Below are 12,501 nucleotides of genomic sequence, written 5' to 3' on the forward strand. Positions count from 1 at the left end.
GCTCCTCAGACTGATAGAAAATCCTTTCCCCTGTCACCACCCTCTCTGCTCCCTCACGTGTTTTGTGTTAAAGCCTTATAAATCACAGCCAGTGCATGTTTTCATAGTCACCGAATACCTTTTCCATTGGTTTCCTAATAGTTAGCCAGGTTCTTTTGCTTTTCAAGTATGCACTGAGGTTTGATTTCAGCTTCCTTGTCAACTGATTGCTTTTTCCTGGTATGGCAAGCTTTGTTTTTTTCTTTAAAGCTGTAGTGTCCCACAAATATGTTTAATTTCACACTGAAATATAATCCCTTGGGTTTATTACATTCCTCCATGGTTTAGCCTTATGTGCACACTGCTTTATCACTTTTGACACAGATTAACCCATTTTATATCACCTAATTTAATATCATGCCCTGATTACTATCACGATTTTTGAAAAACCACTCGCCATGCACCACAGGATCGTTGAGAAATTACCTCTCTTACTATCATCTCACAAACCCGCTTATTGTCACATTTTGTGCAGCCTATCAAATGCTGCGTGCCTGGGCTTTACTGAGCAACCACAGGATAGAATTAATTTCCAAAGCAACTAACAACCAATAATCCTCTTGGCTGATAAATTGACATTTTGTGCAGCCTGTCAAATGCTGCGTGGGCGGTCTTAACGGGATACAGTTCAGTTACAAACCACCAATGTCAACAAATGTGTCTTTTTAACATACTTATTCACAAAAAAAACCCCACCAAGTGAAATGCCTGATTGATAACTCTCATCAGTCGACAATTCATGCCTTTTTTTAGATGATACAAACTGTTTCATTCCAGTTAATGATACAAAACGTAATTGTTCTATGGTTAACTATATTTATGTAAAGAATGACTAAATACACAGTATTAAAACACTGCTCTTTAATTCACAGTTAGTTTTCTGTTTTTTTCTTGCACTCGTAATGTGCTGTCATAGGCAAACACGAAACTGGGTTTATATCATGACCTGCTTCACTGTATATCATGAATTATGCCTGCATGGCAATCATGATATAAAGCAGGTTCATCTGTATTTCATTTCTTATTCATATGTGATCTATTTTTGTTTCTGCTTAATGCATACAAACTAGCTAAACATGCTTCTGAAAATACTCTTTAAGATTGAAGCAGGGAAGCATATCAGTGCAGCGCAAGATTCAGTGCACAGCGCAATGTACTCCCCCATCTCACTTCTTGCTGGAACAGTCAGTAAGCATGACACATGAGGATATAAGCAGAAACAGGTGCGAATCCTAGAAAATACATGGTAGGATATTAAACATATTAGGAAAACAGACTTGACTGTTACAAAACTATCCTATTGCATGGACAGAACAGTGCATCTTTAAAAGGGTTGTGCATTAAATAATGTTTAAACAGGTACCAGGTAAGGTGAGATAATTAGGATGTATGTAGGTAAATCGTTACTGTGGCTGGTAAGACTTTCTTTTATGTATATCAGGTCTAAATGCAGAGAAAGGTTTGTCTTGTTCAGCACCTGGACCTAGCACACATCAGTTTGTTTTATGAGGCACAGTACTGATGTATTTATTTATGTGCACACACTCATTGTGGGAAACTAAATCAAGTTCTCATGTATGGTCCTCTTTTTAAAGACAAAAAAAATATTGCTCAACTAAATCCAACTCTATAAAAGCTATTACATTATTATGGTTATTATCCGAACAGGGCTCAGCTAGCTTCAGGCATTTCAATGTGTTTTAAGAGACTATTATCTAAAAACTACAAATGATTCTGGCCAAAGCTTCTCACATTATTGTTTTCTGTTGGCTTGAACATATGAAGAAAAATACACAGTAGAATTGCTCAAGCCCTCACCTTTTAGGGGTAGAATGGGAATGTGTTTTATAATTAGGAATGTTATTTTCAGAATATAGTGCATTTTTTTGCTATGCTGCTCTCAACTTAAATTTAGGTTTAAATTCTCATTTTACAACCTGAATAAGCCCACCAGACATATACCTAACAGGTACAAAAATAACCACACTTTACTGTAATTCCAGTTGTTCCCATATATTTCTGAAAAAGACATTCTGGATGAATGGCAATTGATAAACTGGGTAGTTATCAGATAAAAGACAAGAGGTGACACCAAGCTTTTTGAGTCACATATCTGTTCAGTATACACCCGCAAACAAGTGTTGGGGCAGAGGGTGTTTGTTCCATTCAGGATTAAAAAACAAACAAGAAAATAGAAAAATAGTATCTAATAGCATATCTGTTAATGGGATATTTACCCGGTGGCAGCGTGTTGTAATGGTGGTGTCTGTGTCTCAATGAATTCAGCAACAGAGCATGAGGTTTGTACATTTTTTTTTAGTACTGGTACTTGTAAATATCTTATTATTACGTATTTAAAGTTTTGATGAGTAGTCTGTCTGGGTTGTGGGTACTATTGTAGGCAGTTAATATTCTTAAGAGCAATAAATTAAAGGACCTCCAAAAAAGTTGTGTCCTATTACAATGTACAAACCCGTTTTTAATATCGCTCTCTGAAAACGATTTACACATTACATCAAGCCAAAAATAGACCACATTCCAGACTGTTCAAAGTTCATAAATCGTGTTTGTTCAACATGAGCAAATGATTAAATACTGGGAATCTCTTCTTAGAAAGATGGTATTTATTAAGCATGCAACCAAATTTAAGTTTGAAAATCACTCAAAACAGTTACACAATTAATGTCACATTAAAAGAATTACAATGAGAACTAAGGTTTAAAACAACAATTTACCAAAGAAATACTAGTACATACTGACACAACAAGGGGTCACACAATACCTGAATAGATATTTAAGAGTATTGTTACCTAGCCTGAAAAGAAGTCACTTTCAGCGTTCCGTTACCTTGTGTTTCTCCGAGTGTCAGGGCTCCCAACCTTGATAGATAAATACTGAGAGCTGAGGGCTCCAGGTGCAGTCTTGTCGTTTCTTAGAGTCTGAGCGGATAGCAGAGGGGGCTATCACAGGTCTGGGGCGGCAAGGAGCTGGGGCTAAAGCAGGGGTTTTATACTTTTCAAACAAAGAGATTATTTGAATTTCCCGCTGCATGCTCCGATTGGCTATTTTGTAGTGAATGGGCTTGCAATCTTGATTGAGTGCTCCCCTCTTCCTCTGTCTGATTTAGTTTATTATCATAATCAGGAAAGGGGACACCAAACATGTCTGGTTGCGACTTTGGTTAGACATTGCAAGATTAAAAACACTTGCATCTTGTACTCATAGTGGTATTAAAATCAAAATGATGTGAAATTTGTTTTAAATCTTTTAAGCTATTTTTCTCCCTTTTCAAACTCCTATGCTAAACCACCTCTCTCTCACTAGACGGGTTAATTCAGTCACAGAGACGGGTTTGATTAGCCTTTTGTTTCCTGAGTGCCCGGTGCATTCAAGGGGTTAGGGTGATTGTTATCTCTAGGCAAAGCTAGACAAATTCGATTAAAGTCCATGACATTTGCAATATATTTGTGATGACAATGTCTATAGAACCTACAGGGTCATGGAGGTCAGGTCAGCAAGGTTTCCGACAAATCAAAATGCTTGGTTTATGAACCAAAACAACTTGTACCATTTGGCAGACTGGCATTTCAGCCGGATATGTCTGGTCAGCAAAAATTACATTAAGATTGCTACTATTTAAGTGATGGCTGTGCTCTGGATAGTGCACTGTGAGCATAGATTACACAGGCTTCCCCAGAAAGCTCCAGCATTGCACCCCAAAACACTCACAATTCACCCTTTGGTCTCCAATATGAAGAGTATGCCAATTGTAACAAACTGGGTGGAATTATCCTGTGGTTCTTGATGTGGATACTGTCCACCCAGACCACCAAATATGATAACATGTAGCCCTACAGCGACTGCTCAAACTGTGTGAAATTACATCTCTCAAGCAATAAAAAATACACCCTATATCAAACATATTATTATAAAAAAAACCACAGCCAACTGTCATTAAACTTAAAAAGTTTCAATTTTCAAATTGTGTGGTAGCGTTCTACACATGGGACGACATCCAAAAATAAGATATACTGGCATTCTGACAATCTCTGATGGCTTCATTTCTTACACATGGTTCATAACAGGGGTGTCTAAATTGTTTAATTGACCCAATTACACCTCCATCCTGTTAAACCTGGCCCTCCAGGACCGTGATTGGACGGTCCTGCTTTAGAATATCTGGTACTATCTAGCCTCTTCAAATACAGTACATTCTTTTTGTTTACCAGAAGAAAATTTTATCAAATATATAAAGCACGATGTACAGATGCAGTACGTAGCTGTAGTTTAGACAGCAGCCTAGAACAGGCAAAGGAAATAACTTTGTTTACTACACAACAGCTATAATTAGCAGCATTTGAAAGCTAGCAATGTAGATTAGAAAAACATATTTTTTTACATACGCAAGGTCCTTTTATATACTTTCCCAGGAACTTAACTTACAGTCACATTTGAGAATTACCAGAAATAAGTTCCACATGCTTTTGTTCAGCGTTGTGTGATCCCTGCCAAATTAAAGCCATGAACTTTAAAAGGTCAGCTCTACAGATGTCAACCAACGTTTTACAAAATGGAATTATGCAAGCCAAAACAGTTCTACATGTGAGGTCTATTGTTTCTAATTACGCTGCAACTAGTACAGAAATATAAAACAGGTGCTATATTCTATGTCACTCCCTGTCTAGAAAACGGTTGTTCTGCTTGTCATTTATAAAGATATTGTCATGCACCGAACAAAACAATAAAGGGTCATGGCAATGTAAGCCATCCTAATAAAAATAATACTGGAGAGCGCCAAACAATGTGGGTTGGGATAGATCCATTCCCACAAAAAAATACATATGTATTAAAAATGTAGTGTGCCTAATTATTCTACCCCTGTTTTTCTCTACAATTTAGAATGTCCAATTATGTTCCATCATTGCAGCACTCAATCCCTGGAGATCTGAAGGTCCTCCAATCCCACGATCAAGGCAATTGCCTCTTTACAACCAGGAGCTCCACAGCGGATGTTGGTGAGCTACAGGCCCCTGGAGGACAGATCCTTCTCGGCAGGTGTCCACTTTAAGCTTGCAGTATAACTTGCCAGTAGAGTCTGCTCCCTGCCAATTTTGCCTCTGTACAGCCATGACGCAAACTTGTATGCTTCACCCTGCACACTACCTGCCGTGCCTTGACTAGGCGAGCCACTCAGAGACACCTACCACTAAAATCATGCCTGATACGGCTGCCTTATCAGTGTATTATACAGTTTTTATGGAACGCCCCAAAATATGTGTTTTTCAATTTTTTACGAAAATATTCTTAAAAGCAAAGTTTTTTTTTTTTTTTCAATGAGCACTGTTACTCACTCTTAAAATGTATCTCTGATTCTGCTTCAGTAATTGTTGGCTTTGATTAAAATTATTCTTGGCTTGGCACAACCCTGAATCAGTTTAATATAAATATAACTAATCAATCTTTGTTCAACATTAAAAATGTTCTGAGCTTGAAATTGGAAATTATAGAAAACTTACAAATGCTGACTCAGATTCATGTCAGTGATCACAAAGCTCCGCTCAGAAAAGCAAACGGAGAACGAAGCTATTGCCTGATATTTAAAAAGGCATAAATTATAATGAATTGCAAACGGTTCAGTTGTAATGCTCTTTGGGTTTGTAATTTCTTATTATTATGTTTGGGAAAGAAAATGCTGATTAATTACATGGACTTCTGCTTCTGAAATTGTTCTACTACTTTAAATCATCAGTAGCCCCCTTGTGAGTCTGAGTCAAAGCGACTTCTAGTTGTGACCAATACTGCTAAATTAATTTAGCCTGTCACCAAACATCCTATGCATTTCTATAATGATCGAAACTTTGGTCACATTACCAGCCGGGTACGGTAAATGTACCATGGTTTGGGCAGTTTTTACTGTTGATAACGCATTATTCATACATTAAAGCTGCAGGAAACCATTTTCTTTTTTTTACTGAAACTGAGAGAACAAGTATGTTAGTAACACACACACACCCCCATCACGGCTGTAGCTACAAATCTGAGCAATCATTAACATAAAAAAGATGACCTACAGTACATCCACCCTACCCGAGGCATATGAGCAACTGGGCAGATAGATGGACAGGTTTCCCCATTTATCTCCAGATAACAAATAAACAAAGAGTGTTTCATCAGACGTATGAAAACTCTTAAATTGTGGCATACCTCTAGTTTAAGTACAGACATAGGATCTCATAAATCTCATAGGATTAGTTACTTTTAAATAAATGAAGGACCCTGTTCCAGAATGTACTACAAATAATATATGAAATGGGTTGAATCACAGCCGTACACAGCTGATTTCCTCACATTACAGTGAAACATTAAAACTCATTCTGCGGTTGCTCAATTCAAGCCACAATACCCCCTTGAAGAGAGTTTATTTTATAAATCATGAACTACATAAATGTTTTTTTTTTTTTTTTTTTTTTCTGTGGCACTGCCTAACATCACATCTTATACTGCAGATGTTTTATTTAAATGCCTTCCTAATTAATATTGTCAGCTTGCGTAACGAATCCAAATGGAATTAAAATCACTTTTGTATGTTGATTGACAGCGCTCAATAATTTACAGGTGGTATTTTGTATTTTTTTATAGGCCAAAATAATTCAGACCCCTGTAGAGAGCTTTTAGAGGGACAGCTGCAGGTGCCATGGAAACAAGCCTCTAAAAGGAACATACATTATGCAATTAAAAACACCTCTGAGAGCAGATATACAGCATATAACTTGATATACACTTCTATGAGGAAGCTGTTGAGTGTAAAATCAGGAAAAGGAAACTGTTAAAAAGACTGTACATTCAAAGGCTTTCCCTAAAGGATACTGCTGCTGCAGCATTAGCCATGGCACCTGCAGTGAAGCCCCTCGAGAGCAGAACGATGCCATTAAATAATATTCAAACAAATATTTTCAGACGGCTGACTGGGGGATTTTACAAAGCTGGTCTCATGATAGAGGTATTTAATATGTGTTTCCAAAAATAATACACTTGGGCTCCTTGCAAGACAACTGCACACAACCCAAGAGCTGGAAGGGAACTCTGAAACTGGCTGACTTCCAACCAACATATAATAAAACTCTTCATGCCTGACGGAGCCCACAGACTTTCTGTTACCAGCAAGGCACAGACCTGTTTTTAATAAAAGGACGGGCACTTTAAATATCTGTTAGTTAGCAGTCCACCACTCAGCTGTGATGTCTTAATTTGAGGACTCATGGATTCCCAGCCTGGCCGAGAATCTGGAAATCGCTGATTAATCCATGTCTGAGTATTTGTATTTTTAATATTCATGATTATGTCCAACACAAGTTTAGTTCTTAGACTCAAACTCTCTAGCCTCCACGTCGAGAAAGAGAGAGAGAGAGAGAGAGAGAGAGAGAGAGAGAGAGAGAGAGAGAGAGAGAGAGAGAGAGAGAGAGAGAGAGGAGAGAGAGAGAGAGAGTTGTCACAAGCACTTACACTTACATAGTCTCCCTTTACTCCATAACATACACCTTGTCAAGCTGGCCAACATTAATCATTTATTTTTTACACTGCACTATGTCACTATAGAGTGGTTAGGTTATGAGGATATACCGTCTGTAACCCAAAACTGTTGAAACACTCGGGTGAATTCTACCTAATTAAGAAGGTGAATTCTGCCTAACTAAGAAGGATCATTCTTACCTAACACTGAGCTAAAGCATCTCTATCTCAGGTACAAATAAATTATTCTTATACTCATCACAAATATTGTGGCTGATTTTCAAAGCTATTTACTCAAAAAATTAGTCTCAACTAAATAAACAACCTAACTTAGACCTTAAATGACATACTTGCTGTGTCTATTTCTAGTTTGTAAATTCAACAGGCATTTTTTCTTTGGAGTAAACAGCTTTGAAAATAAGCCCAATTCTCTTTCTTTTTTTTTTGACACTTTTTTCTATTGCATGTAATCAGAAGATGGCCTGTGTGCTAAGTAGATGTTCCTTGCAATGTTGAACGCATATTAAAGAGATACAAACCCCTATTCACTTTCAAGCTGATATCCCATGCTATGTGAATGTGGGTGTTCAGTAAATCAAAATGTTAGAGAATACCATCCAGAAATCTAGAGGGAACTTTTCTTTTTTCGCTTTTAGGAAAACTCTGGTTATTAGATATTAGATACCTTTTTTTTTTTTACAAAGAATTGCTGACATACAGTATGCAAAAAAGTAGCTGTGGCAGGCAAACCGAGGGCCTCCATTTCCCCCCATTCTGATACTATCAAGAACCTGTGCTAAAGTATGTTTAATTGTTATCACAATTGGTTGTCTAGACACATGCATGCCTGCAATAAAAAGGTGACATTCTGTATATACAGACATAGGCCCACCCCAGAGGGACCATTTACGTTGGAATAAACACACAGATGAGTGAATAGTGCTAGTGGTCTGAAGCTTGACTTAAAAACAACTATGGACTCAGGAAAGTTAACCTCACTTAATATCTGTATACATATTTAAGTTTTTAGCCTCACCAGCTTCGTGTGTGAGGAATTTGTCATATGATCCGAAACAAAAGCCACTGATTGCAGTAATAATTGTATGTCTCAAAGTTGTTACAGCTTGTGCTAGGTTTAGTTGCAATGCACTTAATGCTGAAAACCATAACTACTATGTACACAAGCACCACAGAAACGAATCTCACAGGGATACTTAATCGAACTGGGGGGTTCTTAAATCTTAACACACACACACACACACACACACACACACACACACACACACACACACACACACACACACACACACACACACACACACACACACACACACACACACACACACACACACACACACACACACACACACACACACACACACACACACACACACACACCAGTGGCATGCTGAATTTGTTTTTTACCGGTATATGTACATGTGTTTAGATGGGGGGGTGTCAAGTACCACAGACAAGAGGGGGGAAATGGAGGGGGGAAATGGAGGGGGGGTCCAAAACATTTGATAACCAGGCAAAACTAAGATTTGCTCAACAGTTTAACAAGTAAGAAACCAGTGTACACCAAGGCACTACACGATTGACACACTGTATCAATCCTGAATGCATTTCTTCAAAAAAATTCTGAATAATTTCGGAGCTCAATATTGTCAGCCACAATGGCGTAGGACTGGGGGTAGATATTTACCAAGCAAGTTATATTTAGCCTGGAAATGAATTTGCAGTTAATCCTACTTGGCAATGGTGAAGCACACATTCACAAGTTCCTCCTGAGAGTCTCACAATCGTAGTCTGTGAGAGATCGCACAGCATCTCTCTGACCTACTTTCAGCAGGGGCTGGTATTATTTCTCTGCTTGCCTCATTACCATCAGAGCCCTTCTGCTGTCATGCTTCAGAAAACAATCCCCACCACTCAAAGGCGGACCAGTAGGCTCGTCCTTCATGATGGAGCCGAAATGAAAGTGATTTCACAATTCAGCACATGAACACAGTATTTTGTTTTAATAAAGAGTATAAACAACTGGAAGCAAATTGCATGTTTTTCTTGCTTTAAGTCCCAGTCTGTAGGACTCTTCTCTGGGGGTATTTGGGGGCCAGTGGCATGTCCTCGCTAAAGGTTATCCTGCCAAACTTAGCACTTCCGTGGAATCCAGAAGGGACTGTTGTTGTTTAAGCCCTACCTCCTTTCCTCTTATGAGAACTATTAACAGTAAAAACAAAAAAAATTCCCAACTACTCTTGACCATACGTGCTGTTTGACAGCGTTTCTTGCTAGAGTCACGACCCTCTTCGAGCATCTGTTTCATAAAGAGATGATTTCCCACAGCAGTCGGAATCCTGCAGTATTTAGAAATAATCTCGAGCCAGACAGAACTGCCGCACTATGTACCCTGCCAATGTTAAACTGAATATCCTCAAAAAATGAAGGCTATTGTTGCAGAAAGCATATTGAAGATGAATACAAGTGTACTGAAGAACATTTCTGATCCCAACTTCAGATGACATTTAGAAAAAAATCATGCTAATTGATTTCAGCAGACTAGCCCACAGTTCACTTTATTTGTAAACAGACACCCCAAACACTTACCAGTCTTCTCCTTTCCTCTTCTACTGTATTTAACAACTGAGCAAATTCTTTGAATGACTGGGCTGAAAAAAAAACAAACAAACAAAAAAAACACAACATTATTTAATGGGAAGCGTATAAAACTACAATTTTAAAAAGAGAACAGTTATAATATTTAACAATATATACAAACAACACACTTTTAGATAACTAAAAACATATTAATGTCAGTCACAAAATTGAGTTTTTATGGTAGCAATTTGGATATCAGGGAATTAATAACCATGGCATTACATAGTAATAACTGTGTAAGTACAATCAGTGTATGTTCTTAGATGGTAACTACTGTGTAGTAAACATGAGGATAGCCTTGCTGTATTTTGTAATTACACGGTAATAACACAACACCGACCATTTCCATTTAATTGCACACTTAGTCTACCAGAAGTTAGCATGAAAAAGCAGAAACTATTGACACTGCAATGTCAAACATGGTCATTAAGTTCTCTGCTGTCCAGTTACCACACTTCTTGATACATATTACGGATGAATACCCTGTTGTTAGCAAAAAAGCTCTAAGAACTATTTCACCCTTTGCTACAACACACATGTGTGAGACTGGGTTTTCCACACTGACAGCACTGAAGACAAAGCACAGAGCACATCTGCATGTGGACAGTGACATGTGAATATCATTGACTGGAATGAAACCGCGAATTTAATAACCTGTGCAGGAATTACCAAGCGCACCCATCCCATTAGGCATGCAAAACCAAGAGTATTATTTACTTAAATTTATTTTTATCCTCGTTCCTTTTTTGTTTCATCATTTAATTTGCTGTCTACAATGAGAGTAAGGTGATCTGCTCAGAATCTACAAGAAAAGACATTGGCACTATTACTGATCTGCCTTCATGCTACAGCTATCGCAATGGATAAAGGTGTTTGCAGCTACATTACTTAATAATAATAATGATAAAGATGTCTGCTAATGACTAAATAATAATAATAAAACAGATTCATTGGGTGTGGGGCCTCAGCCAGGATTTGGAATGTGCTGGGGAGCCTTGAGCTGAGAAAGTTTGGGAACCCTGCTCTAGAGGATGAAGAAAATATATGAAAAACAGACACCTGAGGAAAAGAGGAAAAATGATTTAGAAAAATGATACGTTTACTCTGTTTAATCAATCGTCAATCACTGCCACCATTTCCCTGATCATGAAACTCTAAACCTGTGTCTCCTGGACTGCAGTCTCTGGAGACTAGAGGAATGTGTTCTGTTGTGACACTCCTAACTTCTATAACAGACATGTTTGCACATAGAACAGAATGTATTATGAGTCACTCTGATACTCGTTTCCTTAAACAAGGTGGATTGTGTCCGTTCTGCTTTTTATTTTCATGGCGAATTTTGCTTATTCCAAAAGTTTTGCTTATTACAGTTTTTCCCAATTGTTTACACACTAAAATTGGAACTTGAAACGCAATCACCGAAACCTGAAACTCATGTACCAAATCCCTAAACCAAATCTGCAAAATTGCAAGCACAATTCCTGCTTTACACTCAGTTTCCAATTCTATATCACACTTTTTGCAAAACACTATACACAGTTCTCTACATTAGGCACAACATTCAAAATTAAAGTCTCTGTAGTCCCTTTGGAAAGCAACGCCAATCACAATGCCAAGCTCTATACATCAATTGGCAACACTCACTCCTCACAGGTGTAAACACTAGTTGCTGAATTGTTCACTTAGAAATCAGTGCTTTAGCACTAGAAAAGGCCACAGATGAGCTCTCCTGTTTTGGAGGAAAATGGAAGTCAATGATGAAGCAAGAGCTAGAGGTCAAGGAGTGAGAGTAAGAGGAAGAAGAGGAGGACGAGGACAAGGAAGGACAGTTGTCTCAGATGAGATCAGGGCCACATTGGTTGACCATGTGCTCAACCATGGATTGAGTATGAGGGAGGCTGGGCAGAGAGTTCAGCCCAACCTGAGCCGCTACACGGTTGCATCTATCATCCGTACATTCAGAAATGAGAACCGGTAAGTTACCTACCATCTACACTATGCTCTTTATGTATGTATACTGTAGTATACTGCAGTCCGACATATCAGTAGGCCTATGTTACTCAGTGATTGTTGGTCAATGTTACAGTAATGTCATTTCATATTGAAAGAAAATAGATTATTTTAGCTTACTGTAACCAATCATATCATATTTGTGGATCTTCTGCAGAACTGAGAGACGGAGAGGCCATGGTGGAAGACATCGGCTGTTCACACAACAACAGGAGACCGCTATTGTGAACATGGTGGTGGCAAACAATACCATTAGACTACGAGAAATCCAGAGCCACATAATTG

At 38.2% G+C, this 12,501-nt stretch overlaps 1 protein-coding gene across 2 annotated transcripts in view; it reads right to left on the bottom strand.

Annotated features, from left to right (window-relative positions):
* LOC121320373 (rho GTPase-activating protein 42-like) overlaps positions 1-12,501 on the bottom strand; it is a 77,746-nt gene that overhangs the window by 32,873 nt on the left and 32,372 nt on the right. For both annotated transcript variants that reach the window (XM_041258632.1, XM_041258634.1), the window contains exon 3: positions 10,156-10,217. In XM_041258632.1, coding sequence (XP_041114566.1) covers positions 10,156-10,217 — 62 coding nt within the window. The remainder of the gene's footprint in view (positions 1-10,155; positions 10,218-12,501) is intronic.

Source organism: Polyodon spathula, chromosome 9 (genome assembly GCF_017654505.1).
Source record: "Polyodon spathula isolate WHYD16114869_AA chromosome 9, ASM1765450v1, whole genome shotgun sequence".
Lineage (NCBI taxonomy): Eukaryota > Metazoa > Chordata > Actinopteri > Acipenseriformes > Polyodontidae > Polyodon > Polyodon spathula.